General features: G+C 41.3%; 1 protein-coding gene across 1 annotated transcript; it reads left to right on the top strand.

Moving 5' to 3' along the window:
* The first annotated feature begins 982 nt into the window (after positions 1–982).
* Positions 983–9,491, top strand: arl5c (ADP-ribosylation factor-like 5C). The gene is made up of 6 exons (XM_060901938.1): positions 983–1,270; positions 4,124–4,184; positions 4,374–4,521; positions 5,948–6,031; positions 8,513–8,664; positions 8,856–9,491. Exons 1-6 carry the CDS (start codon positions 1,225–1,227, stop codon positions 8,902–8,904), a joined length of 540 nt encoding a protein of 179 aa, XP_060757921.1. The 5' UTR covers positions 983–1,224; the 3' UTR covers positions 8,905–9,491.
* The last annotated feature ends 5,061 nt before the right edge of the window (positions 9,492–14,552 follow it).

The raw sequence follows: 14,552 nt of genomic DNA, 5'->3' as shown, positions 1-14,552 counted from the left end.
GTGTGTCTGTCTTTGTGTGTGTGTGTGTGTCTATCTGTCTTTGTGTGTCTGTCTTTGTGTGTCTGTCTTTGTGTGTGCGTGTGTCTGTCTGTCTGTGAGCATGCGTGTGTGTGTGTGTGTGTCTGCAGATGCGCAGCTTGTGAACAGGCAAGGCAGGCAACTGCTTGGGGCCCCCTGGCCCAGGGGCCCCCGAGAGTCAGGGCCCGAGGGCTTATTTTGTTTTTTATTGTTCTTTACCATTGTATTTTCACATTTGGAATTTAAAAAACTTTGGTTTCATACATTTTTCGTTGGTGTCAGATTATTTATAACATATTGGTGATGAACACTGGTCAGAAGGGCCCCTGGAATTTTTTGCTTGGGGCCACAACAGACTCTAGAATCGCCTCTGTATGTCTGTCTGTCTTTGTGTGTCCGTGTGTTTCTGTCTGTCTTTGTGTGTGTGTCTGTCTGTCTATCTGCCTTTGTGTGTGCGTCTGTCTGTGTGTGTGTCTGTCTGTCTCCACAATCCTGATCAGGATAAAGTGGTTTCCAAAGATGAATGACTAAACAGTTAATTTTGGCGACAGAAATGTATTTGTTGTGTAATAATAATAATAATAATAATAATAATAATAATAATAGTGAGCAGTCAGTGTATGGATGTATTTCCCAGTTTGGCCGCCTGCAGGGAAATTCTTGTTCGACTTGCTTCTTCCTTCTTTTTTTAGGTTAAAGATTCCTGGGAATTCCGTGATTCACTTTCTCTCGTTTCTGATTATTCTGAACTTTCTGTTCCGTCAGAATTCCCCTCCGCGCAGCGGAAACACGCCGCTGAAAGGCCGCTTCCGGCGCCCCGCCCACATTCGGCCGCAGGTTGTTTTGAAAAACCCGACGCGTCATTCCACAGGTGGCCAATCGCACGCGCTGTTTGTACGCACAGCGTCATCTGCGTCATGAAAGTGCGTCAGGTTTGACTCCTCCCACCTGCAAGTGAAAGCCCCTCCCCCGGAACGAGGAGAACGCTCCGAACACATCAACACACGGGTCCGAACACTTCAACACACGGCTCCGAACACATCAGCACACGGGTCCGAACACTTCAACACACGGGTCCGAACAGCGGCACTCAACAGGAGGTTATTTCGAAAGCAGTAAGAAGAAGAAGGGCATTTCGGCATCTCTTTGGAGAAATCTCTTCATTTCAGATTTGAACTGAATTGTGATTCACACTTTGGAGAGGAAATGGGATTATTTTTTGCCAAACTGATGACAGTGTTCGGAGACAGAGGTAAAGATTTCACAATCCTGTTCCTAGTGGCTCTCAAAGGGGGTCTGGGACTGAAACAGAGCCAGAGAGCTGATGTTTGTTTGTTTATCTTTTATTTTCTTATAGTGGTGAAGATGACATCTGTGGAAATCCGTTTATGACACTGTAATACTAATGAATTACTGTTTTATAATAATGAGAACATTTTCTTAAAATTATTATGACTTCTCATCACTAATGCGATACTAAGCCATAAATATGAGATACTAAGTCATTATTATGAGATTGAAAAATCATAATTATCTTAATCATTACTGTAGGATCTTAATCTTATGAGATAGCAAGTCATAATTATGGGAAAATTATCTCATTATGAAATAGTAAGTTATTATTCTGAGAAGGTAAGTAATAATTATGAGAGATAATTATAGGCTCATAATATCATGAGATAGTAAGAGATAATTTGGAGCTACAGAGTCATTATTATATGATGTAGGATCTGATTATGAGATAGAAAGTCGTAAATATGAGATACTAAGTCATTCTTATTATTATGAGATTGAGAAATCATAATTATGAGAAAATTATGTGAATCATATCTGTAGGATCTTAATATTACGAGATAGTAAGTAGTACTTTTGAGCTGCAAAGTTATTATTATGACGTAGGATCTGATTATGAGATAGAAAGTCGTAAATACGAGATACTAAGTCATTTCTTATTATTATGAGATTGAAAAATCATAATTATGAGAAAATTATGTGAATCATATATTATGAGATAGTAAGTAGTACTTTTGAGCTGCAAAGTCGTTATTATGACGTAGGATCTGATCATGAGATAGAAAGTCATAAATATGAGATACTACCTAAGTCATTCTTATTATTATGAGATTGAAAAATCATAATTATGAGAAAATTATGTGAATCATATCCATAGGATCTTAATATTATGAGATAGTAAGTAATCATTTTGAGCCGCAAAGTTATTATTATGATGTAGGATCTGATTATGAGATAGAAAGTCACAATTATGAGAAGATTATCTCATGATTATGAGATACTATATCATAATTATGAGAAAGCATCTCCTTTGGCGGAAACAGGCTTCCATAGACAACTCACTATTACCAAGTGTTTATTGGTGAGTTCTGATTACCCTGTTTGACTTGTAACAACATTCTTTATCACCCCTTATTAACGCTGTTTACATTTTTTGAATATATATTTTTCATAAGTTTTAATACAAATAGACTGAGGGCACTGGCAACCTGACATAACCCTAGATGGCTAAAAATGGCAGGCTGTCGCATGAATTAAATAGGTTTAATCCAAATTTTAGCAACTCAAAAACATACAGTGCCCTCCACAATTATTGGCACCCCTTGGAAAGATTCGTGAAAAGGGGTTGAAAAAAAATCCACCTTTTGGTGAAGTCGATTCACCTCACACTGAAAAAAAAAAGAGAAAACTCCAACCTTTATTTGAAATAAATTTATTCAGACAAAAACAAATCCCTCATCAAGGAATAATTATTTTCAGCAAAAACACATGTGGCACTATTATTGGCACCACTGCGTGTAATGCTTTGTCCAACCTCACTTTGCCAGTAAAACAGAACTGAGTCTTCTCGGTGATGAAGCGACTTCACCAAAAGATGGATTATTTTTCTAACCATTTTTTATTAATCTTTATAAAGGGGAGCTGATCATCGTGTAGATATGTGCCAACGTGGACCTCATAATATGTTTTGTAAGTTGGAAGATCAGGAATAAAAAAATATATATATGGCCTAAATAAATCGTAAGCGTATTATTGTATGCTTTTAATAATGAGGTTGTGTTCAGTAGAATTAAAGTCCTCCCTGGCTGGATCATTGTAATAAACTAGTAGCTGTTGTATTACTAGTATCATGTTGTTGTTGCGGGGTTATTTAGAGCAATTCCTCTATCAAACTACAGTATTTTTGAAAGTTTAGGGCTCCAGGTTTGGACTCAGGCCAAGTAAACTTGACAAAGAGGAATCATCAATAGAACTGAATTGAATCTCCTCAACTCTAGCAGTAGACTTCAATCAGCATTTGCATTTCTCAATCCCATTGTCCGAGCACACAGAATGATCTAGACGTTCTGGGGTTATTCTGTTGTCTTCACCTGTGCAACCCAGATAAGATATCCTGCTCTCCTCAGCTGTGTAATCCAGATAACCAAGTCAATTACATAAGCTGCTTTTTTTCTTCTTCTTTTTATAATGATGCCACGTTGAAACCTCACAACTGCTCACTTACGTCATATAGCGTTTACATTTTTTGGCATTTATCACACGCTTGTCCAGAAGTTTTAGGCGATCCATAATAACTACGTAGACCTATTTTCATGATACTGAGCTCAAACCCATAACCTTATCAATAAGGTTAACAGATCGGGGTCGGGAGGGCTGGAAAAAGCCTTGAGAAGTGAACTTTAAAATTCCTTCTCAGTCAAGCATGAATATGTGATCAATAATGGCTTTTCAGCAGCAGAACAAGACGTTTTGTGTTTTCTTCTGATGACTACTGACGTCTTTTATTTTAAAAATAAGGGACTGTGAAATCTTGACAAATAAAGCTTAAGATTATAATGTTCTGCTTATTGAAAACCTTTTTTTTTTTGTGCCGGTGGTCTTCATTTCCATCGTTTTGCTCTTATCCTTAAATTTTAATAGTTAAATAGTTTCAGAGCATAAATTGTCAGGGTAAACAGTCATTCCATCTCGTAATCATTGCATCAGGAATGTAAAGCAATTTCAACTCATGATGCTGACTGTTTAACTGTTTTCTAGAAAGGCCTGTGTGTGTGTGTGTTATTAGACATAATTTTCTCTCCTCCTCTTCCAGAACACAAGGTGATCATTGTGGGTTTGGATAATGCTGGGAAGACGACTATCCTCTACCAGTTGTAAGTGTTTTTAACAATAAATCAATTATTATTATCTTGTTTTTTGTTTTCGAAATGCCTCAGGAAGCTGGGTTTTAATGATCCATTGTTTCAGTGGTACAAGACAAAAGTGCCTTGGGCTTAAAAGTAGGTGGTTTACGAGTATGTAATGCTCTTTCTCTCTCTCTCTATGTTTTGTTCTCATGTTAGTTTGACGAAAGAGGCTGTGCATACCACTCCTACTATTGGCAGCAACGTGGAGGAAATCTCTGTCAAGAAAACACGCTTCCTTGTTTGGGACATTGGGGGTCAGGAGGCCCTCCGAGCCAGCTGGAGCACCTATTACTGCAATACAGAGGTGAGTAAGTGACTGAGTGCCTGCTTTTTGGTCTTTCTTGCATGTTTATCATCAAACTGCTCGGACAATCAAATATGTCAGAAAAAAATATAGGAATTTATGGAATGTATTAATCACAGGTGGAATTCCTTAGTAATTTCAAAGCAACGTAAACAATAAAGGGTGGTGAAAAGGGAGAAGATAAAGTTGTGATGTCTGAGAAATCGATGACGGCACCAGGAACCATTATATCTATTAATAGTCTGGGTGGTGATAGAAATGTAAAAAAAAAAAAAGGCCCGAGTTTTTAAAACAAAATCAAATACCACTCTACTTAAACTTATTTCAGTTCAAAACAGCAAACAACTTGACTGACCTGAACAGGAACAGCAGGAGTGAGTCACAATAGCTGAGCATCTTACAGAACCAGCCACAGTTCTTCTGGACACTTTGACTGTCACACTCGCTTCTTCATTTTGCACCAAAACCCAGTAGCCTTCATTACGCTTTCTTTTATAATCTGAAAAGTCATCTCTTAGGCAGCTGGGCCATAGAAGGTTCACGCTGCACGCTACACGTTCACGTGAAGAACCGGACCCTGGGCCATTAAACTTCATGCTTGGATGTTCACGTGTTGCGTCTGTTCTATGGACTCTTTACGTTTTACATAAATTACGTTTATCACCAAATTATGCCATGCTTTATACTGCTGGAAAGATCGCTTCAAGACTAAAACAATGATATCAAAATCAAAACGATAGCCCAGTGCTTTTTGACGGCACACGCCCGAAGACTATAACACATACCTGTCGGTGATTTCACACGCTCATTCAAGTCCTCCCAAACTTGTGCCTTCTGGTCCCTGTCTTTATAATCCACCACACGCGGATCCCATAGCAGGGGCCTTTCTCGAACAAACTCGATCAACTTTTCTCGGTAGTCGTCCATTTTATCTCCCTAGACCCGTTCTGATTGGCTGGCGTGGCGGTGACCTTGGGGTCGTGCATGCATTGACTGGAATTTCCATCTTCACGCCTAGAAAAAAAGTGTGCATGTTCATTTCACGCTTCACGCGTGAAGTGTGCAGCGTGCAACGTGAACGCCGTTCTATGGCCCAGAGCAAGTCATGCTACGTTTGTCCACTTTTCTTTACACGCGTGTAGCGTGCAGCGTGAACCTTCTATGGCCCAGCTGCCTTATGTAATATGCTGCTCAGATGCAGACATTTTTTTCCTGTAACATTTAACTCCGTGCTGGAAAACGAACGTTTGGACTCTAAAATGTTTTTGTACCGACTCGATAATATAGAAGTCATAAAATAGAAATCTATAACAAAGTTTGTATGAAAAAAAAAACATAGGGTGCCTGAGATGCTTGCACAGTACTGTATATCATTTCTACATTCACTGTTCTTTAGCGATAGAGTAACTCTGTCTCCATGTTGCAGATTGTGATTCTGGTCGTCGATAGCACAGATCGGGAACGTTTGACCCTTACGAAAGAGGAGCTACATACGATGCTTGCGCATGAGGTGAGCTTATATTCATTGACACCAGTGGCGGCTGGTAGTCTTTCAAACAGGGGAGGCTGGTCGGTTATGATATTTCCAGATTTTAAAAGAAAAAACACATCAGTTTTGCCCATACTCTTGCCTCTGAGCTGGCTGATTGTTGGCAGGGTCACAAACTGTGAAATAACAGGTTCTTTTGGCCCATTAGCCTACTGTCCAATATACATGATGGTGGTGTTGGGGGGGGGTATATTTTAACATTTTATATTTTAAAATTGTGGCATGTTGTTTAAAAATTGACCTCGGCTGTGTTTTTGTTTAAAAATGTTTTCCAAATTGTAGCTGTGTTTAATTCATATTCAGAAAAACATATATTCCAATATAATATACTCAGCATAAACATTTTAAATAGATTCTATATTTTTGGTCCATCCATGACATATTACTAAAGTAGCCTATTTACTGTTGTTGATGTGGGTCACTTGCTGTTAGCCAATTCACTTTCTCGTACCAGGAGAGCTGAAAGGAACGAGTATTATTCCCTACCTTTTTCACCAAGTCAATTTGAGGCGTTGGTCTACCCTGCTCTTTAATTTTAATTTTTTCCTCGAAAGGAAGACTGGCAAATGGCTTCTCCAAAATTAAATCAGCAATGCTTGGCATCCGTGCGCAGCTTTCTTGCTAGCTGACTAGCCCCCTCAAGTTCAAGTTCAGTCACTCAAATAAACAAAATTTCTGGAACTAAGATAGCAAACTTGACAACACTATATTTACACTTTATTTACAATGAAAATATATACAAACTAAAAAAGCTGGTAGAAACCGTATGTAATGAATGAAATCAAAATGTAAGCCGATCTCTTACAATACACCACAGCACTTGCGAATCCGCATGGAACTGAACTGATGTTGCCAGATACTGCTGACGTTATCCAGCCCAAAATATGTTCAAAACCCGCCAAAATGCACTTAAAACCGGCCAATGGAAACTGCCATGTCCCTCCCATGTGAGGCTGGGAGTCCGTAGGCGGGCATTTTCGCAGTATTTGTCCAATAACCATCTTGCATTTTGAGATTGAAAAGCGCATCGCTCCCAAATGCCGTTGAAGTCCATTGAGGCTGGGAGTCCGTGAGACTCCGTGGACGGGCATTTTCGCAGTATTTGTCCAATAATCGTCTTGCATTTTGAGATTGACAAGCACATAGCTCCCAATCCACGGAGGCTGGGCTGCATCGCGCTGTCACGAGGGGGAAAAACTCACGCACACATTAGGCGAACTGGGGAAAGTTATAACGGAATGATTTCGCACTGTAGTTGGGTTGAGCACATATATTTCTATGATTCTGGATCTGAAATAGCAATGTTATAAGGTCGGCTATAACATAAGCCTAGCGCAATTCATCCTACACAATGTTCGTCATTTTTAGAGGAGGCTGAGCCTCCCTCGTTGTTTTAGAGCAATCGCCCGTGATTGACACTATTTTCTTCATGGTCTTGACGTTTTATGGCCATTGGTTACTAAAATATACCCTGTGTCCGAAATCAGTCACTCGTTCACTACTCCGAAAGAAAGAAAGCACAACTTTATTCATCACGCACTTGTGAAATTGCTCTCTGCATTTAACCCATACGTACCCAGAGCAGTGGGCAGCCATGCTAACAGCGCCCGGGGAGCGGTCGGTAGTTAGGTGCCTCGCTCAAGGGCACCTCAGCCCAAGGACATCCCATATTAACCTAACTGCATGTCTTTGGACTGTGGGGGAAACCGGAGCACCCGGAGGAAACCCACACAGGCATGCAAACTCCACACAGAAAGGCCCCCGCCAGCTGCTGGGCTCAAACCCAGAACCTTCTTGCTGTGAGGCAACCATGCTAACCACTTACACCACCGTGCCGCCCTCTATGGCGGCACGGTGGTGTAAGTGGTTAGCACCTATATAGGGGATTACTATATACAGGACTATACAGTGAGCTCATTGTTAAAATGAAAAAAAAAAAAACGCTAGTCCGTCGTGCTGGTATTTACGTCATTACTGTCGCACAATTAAAACGTGCCAGATCAGTCGGCTGGTGGGTTTTCAAAATAATAAACACATGCACGTATTTTTGTGATAAATCCATATTATACTGAGCGCATTCCCCACATTAATCAATACAAAGTTCCTGCATCTTTCAGTTCTTTTTTTTTTTTTTAAATCAAGGCTGAATACTTTCTTCTTTGCCGCTGCCTTTTATTAAATCAAATTTGAGACTTTTAATTTGATTTCTTTCAGTGCGACCGCAATGCATGATGTAGTCATATATTGCTTTGGTTAGTGACCATCGTTGTATACTACTTTTCGTGATGCATTGCGGGATACTTTGAGCGCACTATGTAGGGTGTAAATAATCCTCACTAAGGTTTCGGACAGCACTACAAAATGGCATCTTCACTATATAGTGAGTAGGGAGCGATTTCAGACACAAGGATAATGTAATTAATTCTAAACTGTCCACTTCAGGATCTGCAGAATGCTTCAGTGCTGGTGTTAGCCAATAAGCAAGATATGAAGGACAGCATGACAGCAGCGGAGATTTCCAAGAGTCTTACCCTCAGCTCTCTGACAGCTCACTCCTGGCATGTCCAAGCCTGCTGCGCCCTTACTGGAGAAGGGTGAGTGTTTGATCGTTACAAGTAGATGCATTTGGGTAATTTCTAATGCAAAGACAGGTTGTGTTTATTATAAACACTTATAGTAGGTTTTGTCCTCAGTATACATGCATTTCAATACTGTTAATGACATGACATTTCTCTGTATAATGATGACATCTTATTTCCTTGAATTTCTTTTCTCCACTTTCTAGTTTACCAGCAAGTCTGGACTGGATGCGTTCCCGAGTTATACCAAACTAGTCCAGCAGTGCTTCATGGTGACTCTGCAGAGTTTTCTGTCCCGTGTGTGCCTACAGTCTCATCAAGCTCTCCGAGTTGATCTCAGAGTTCCACTCAAACTCAGCGTCTTGGAGACGTCATATGCTCCAACTTCAGCAACGAATGCACTGAACCCTGGACATGTGATGTTGATGTATGAGCGTATATACTGACATGTACATTTTTGCATATCATGTCTTCGTTTTAGAGGTCACATTGTGAGCATTACAAACAGATTGTGTTGTCCAGGTGGGAGAATTTGCACTGATTTTCTGAATTCTGATTGAACAATGTATTCTGGCCTGTGGCACCACAAGCTATACTACTTCTCTATAATACTACTACGAATACTCGTGAGGAAGGGCTCACTGCCCAAGTGCAGGTCTTTGGTGCCATATTTATATGGATGCTGGTGCTCGATTTTTAAGCTTTTAAACTGGAAGCATTACTTCAGATATTTATTATAGGATGTTGTTCGTGTTTGATGGACCTAATTCAAATTAAATTATACAAGTATTGACATTTTGAAATATTGAAAGTAAGCTGCATAGTCAGATTATACTTTCTGGTTCATTTTATTTTTATACAAATAAAGATTTGAAAAAAAAAAGCTTTCTAGAGGTTTTTGAATTCACTGTGGAGTTCGTTATGGCATGGTAGACGAAGTAGCCATGCAATGAACTGTGGAATGTATTACATATACAGTACTGTGCAAAAGTCTTAGGCTCATGTAAAGAAATGCTGTAGAACAAAAACGGCTTTAAAAAATAATGAAATGAAATGTTTCAATGTTAAAAAAATACTATAAACAGCAGTAAGCCATAATAAATGAAACAAAGTCAATATTTGGTGTGAGACGACCCTTTGCTTTAAAAAAAAAATAGTCTGAGGTACAGTGAGTGCAGTTTTATGCGGAAATGAGCTGTAGGTTGGGCGGCACGGTGGCGTAGTGGTTAGCACAGCAAGAAGGTCCGGGTTTGAGCCCCGTGGCCGGCGAGGGCCTTTCTGTGCGGAGTTTACATGTTCTCCCCGTGTCCGCGTGGGTTTCCTCCGGGTGCTCCGGTTTCCCCCACAGTCCAAAGACATGCAGGTTAGGTTAACTGGTGACTCTAAATTGACCGTAGGTGTGAATGGTTGTCTGTGTCTATGTGTCAGCCCTGTGATGACCTGGCGACTTGTCCAGGGTGTACCCTGCCTTTCGCCCGTAGTCAGCTGGGATAGGCTCCAGCTTGCCTGCAACCGTGTAGAAGGATAAAGCGGCTAGAGATAATGAGATGAGATGAGCTGTAGGTTTTACTGAGCATCTTACAGAACCAGCCACAGTTCTTCTGGGCACGTTAACCGTCACATTTGCTTCTTAATTTTGCACCAAAACCCAGTAGCCTTCATTATGTTTTCTTTTTTAATCTAAAAAGTGGTCTCTTGTGTAATATGCTGCCCAGATACAAATTTTTTTTTTTTCCTTTCCTGTAACATTTAATTTTGTGCTGGAAAACGAACATCTGGAACTCTAAAATGTTTTTGTACTGACTTGATAATGTCAAAGTCATAAAATAGAAATCTATAACAAAGTTTGTATGAAAAAACCAGGGGGCCTAAGACTTTTGCACATTGAACCATAACCATCTTGGAACCATTTAACCCAACCACTCACACAAGACCTTCGGTCACTTCTTATCACCAATGTCTACAAGGCAGGCAATAACAATCAGCATTTACACTAAACGATTTGGTGCATGATGTTTAATTCCTTGAAATATAGATTTGTTTGCAATCTCAAAAAAAAATTTGTGACTGATTTGGACTCATCAGAGTAGTTTTTTTCCACACCCACATGCAACTACTTTGATTTTCTTTTGCACTCTTTCAGAAGTTACTTTCTATACTTACCTCATCACAACAACCCTTCAAACATCTGAAGCTCAATGCACATACTGCTATTTCTGTTACACTGTTCTCTTGAAGAGGACACGTAAATATGAGCCATGGAGCTCCTGACCTGCAAATCCTCTCCCACTGACCTTTACACCCATGTAGAATGTGTTAATATAACAGTCATTTATCTTATTGCTCATTCCCAAGTACATAGAAAAGAAGGATTTCCCCAGTTTACTTACTGGTTTTGCAGTACTGATGGTGGTTTTTGGCTTAGCCTTTGGCTGAAGCCTACAGAGGCACTTGTTTGTATGTGCATGTTTAACCAAGTTTGAGCATGTTTAAGAATGTAAGATGGTCATTAGCATGCCAGCCTCAGGTAGCGATTCCACAGTTGCGGTGTGGCGCAACTGCATACTGACTATGTAAGCACCACATTACATAACCTCAGCTTATGACGTCGTCTTCTGTGGTTGAGCAGTCTAGAGTGGTGTTGTGGAAAGGAACAGGTTTTGCATTGTTGGTTCAAATTCTGGCGTCAATGTAAAAGACTGATCTCAGCCCTGCATAGCTCTCTAGTTTTAATATGGCAGCTCCATGGTGGAATGATCTACAGATAATATCCTGAATCAGTTTTTTGATATACATTGTAATTTTAGTGCCATAGACTGTAAAGCAGTCATCAGGACTAGCAAGCAGATGCTAGTCAACCAGGAAACTAGATCTCCAGACAACAATGGCAAATGCTAACAAATTATATTTAGCACCTTCTGACTGGATTAGAGTTGACTGGGTGCACAGTGGTGTAGTGGTTAGCACCATCGCCTCACAGCAAGAAGGTTATGGGTTTGAGCCCAGTGGTTGACATGTGGAGACGTGTTGCATGTTCTCCCTGTGTTTGTGTGGGTTTCCCCCACAGTCCAAAGACATGTAGGTAGGCCAACATGGGGCAGCTATAGGCCTAAAGTGCCCTTGAGCAAATCACCTAACCCCCAGGTGCTGTAGCATAACTGCTCTGGGTATGTGTGGGTGCTCATTGTTCACTTGTGTGTTCACTTGTGTGTTCACTGCTTCAGATGGGTTAAATGCAGAGCAGACATTTCACTGCATGTGTGATAAACAAAGGCTTTCTTGTCTTGATTACATTGTAAAGCAATGGGGAAAAATAATAACGATGCAGAAGAAACCTGTGGAACCACTGAATGGACATTTGCAATGGACATTGTCACAAAGCAGCTTGACAGAAATTTAGATATAAATTTGATATTTTAGATTTATCCCTAATGAGCTTGCCAGAGGTGACAGTGGCAATGAAAAACTCCTTGAGATTACATGAGAAAGAAACCTTGAGAGAAACCAGACTCAAAATGGAACCCATCCTCATCCGGGTGACACCACATAGTGGGATTATAAAACATTTATCTTCCTATAACTGTATACTATAGAGTCAAGCAGTGCTAAGTGTGTTGAAAGGAACTGGAGTATGGGCAAAAGTCATTTCTGATTTCATTAGAGTTTTAACTTTGCATCTATCTTATCTGCGGGCGGCACGGTGGTGTAGTGGTTAGCGCTGTCACCTCACAGCAAGAAGGTCCTGGGTTCGAGCCCAGCAGCGGGCGAGGGCCTTTCTGTGCGGAGTTTGCATGTTCTCCCTGTGTCCGCGTGGGTTTCCTCCGGGTGCTCCGGTTTCCCCCACAGTCCAAAGACATGCAGGTTAGGTTAACTGGTGACTCTAAATTGACCGTAGGTGTGAGTGTGAATGGTTGTTTGTGTCTATGTGTCAGCCCTGTGATGACCTGGCGACTTGTCCAGGGTGTACCCCGCCTTTCGCCCATAGTCAGCTGGGATAGGCTCCAGCTTGCCTGCGACCCTGTAGAAGGATAAAGCGGCTAGAGATAATTAGATGAGATGAGATCTATCTTATCTAAGTGAAGATATTACCTGTTCAACGATTGAGACTTGAGCATAAATTGATGTGAGGGCAGTTTTTAGGTTATCCAAGGAAGAACATCCACAGCCAGAAGTAGGGTATCAGGATGGATCAGGCAGGTACAGAGGAGAGATAGAGAGAGAGACCTTCCAGATCTATACCTTCATCTTTACCTTATCATTACCTTACCTAAGAGAAAAGCCAAAGGCTTAGCTAAGCATATAGGATTTCAACCTAGACTTAAAAACTGAGACTGTATTTGCTACATGTCATACCTAATGCTGTTTACAGGATATAGCACTGTAACACAATTAAAACCAGTGACTATCAGGTCCTGAGATGACCTGGTGACTTGTCCTGGGTGTACCCTGCCTTTCGCCCGTAGTCAGCTGGGATAGGCTCCAGCTTGCCTGCGACCCTGTAGAACAGGATAAAGCGGCTAAAGATAATGAGATGAGATGAGACTATCAGGTCACAATCAACAAGATACCCAGATTTGACCCAGAGACGAATGAATGAACCAGTGAATGAACCCTTTATTGTCACTTAGTCACAAGTACCAGTGAAATTGGCTATCAACCCGTCCGTACATATACACATACATACAATTAACACAGGGGGAGTAGACAGGACAGGAAGACAGGGATGAAAAATACAGAGTAACATGAGGGGAGGGGAGGAGAAAAAAGCAACCCCCAAACTATGCTCCTGTGGGGAGTACAGTGTGGGAACATTAATAAAACACCTCAGCACATAAGCACAAAATAACACAGTACACTTTACAACATGAAAACTCGGGACTTGAGGGGGAAGGGGGTGAGGGAGGGGGTGATCATGGGAGGGGGGGCAGAGGTATAGGTAACCCAGCGCAAACAAGCAGTCCAGTCCTGCAGCCATGATGACGGCGCTTACCCACTTGTCACACTGGGGGTAAAAGCGGCAACCGTGGGAAGTGGGGGAAGGAATACAAGAGCGTCTCACTGCAGTGATCTTCGGGGGAGTTGTTGTTCCAGCAATGGCCTTGGCCAAGGTCAGTGCTGTCTGAGGGAGCCGAAAGCAGATAAGATTGGGATTATTTGGTCTTGGGGCGAGTAGACGCATTCTTTTACATGACTACTCTGTTTGTCCATTCTGGTCTCCAAATTGATCCATTTCCTTTGCAAAGCCAAAAGCTTCTCCATGATGTTATCCATGTTGCGGTTCAAGTTCTGAATAGCCACAGTCTGAGTGCCAATAGCTCTGCCCACCGCTTCAATCATGTCAGGCAGCTTTATGGGGCTTTGGACAGCTGTCACCGTTTTCTGATTTCCTCGATAAACCAGGGTGATGCCTAATCCAATCAGCAAAAGTCCTGTAATCATGGTTCCAAATAGGTAGATGTCTTCAATGTCCTCCACAGAAAGAACTGCCAGGCACACAAACCGCCGCCTCTCCCACGCGTCCATCGTGTAGCCAGCTGCGAATGTTCCAGCAGGACAGGCCGGTTCCCCCGAACCCAGGCTTCTCGTCGAGAAAATTGTGTCAATTGCGTGAAGAGACCAGTTTATCAATTCCATGATTTTTAGTTTGGAGAGCAGTGCATAGAGAGTCTCTCAAAAGTATAGACAATAGACAGACGAGACAGCAGAAACAGGGAAGATAAGGGAAGGAGAGGCAGAGAAATGCGACCGCCTTCCGTGAGAGCACGGAGAAGAGAGAAGACCTCTTAAGCTTCAGTCAAAGGTACCACCATTGAGCTATATAACCATAAAAAGTGGTGTTATAAAGTGATGTTTTACAGGATATATTATTGAAACACAATTAACACCAACAATAACCATGTAGA

Source organism: Neoarius graeffei, chromosome 20, assembly GCF_027579695.1.
Source record: "Neoarius graeffei isolate fNeoGra1 chromosome 20, fNeoGra1.pri, whole genome shotgun sequence".
Classification (NCBI taxonomy): domain Eukaryota; kingdom Metazoa; phylum Chordata; class Actinopteri; order Siluriformes; family Ariidae; genus Neoarius; species Neoarius graeffei.
The sequence above is the reverse complement of the archived record's forward strand: the minus strand, read 5'-3'. Positions and strand labels throughout refer to the sequence as shown.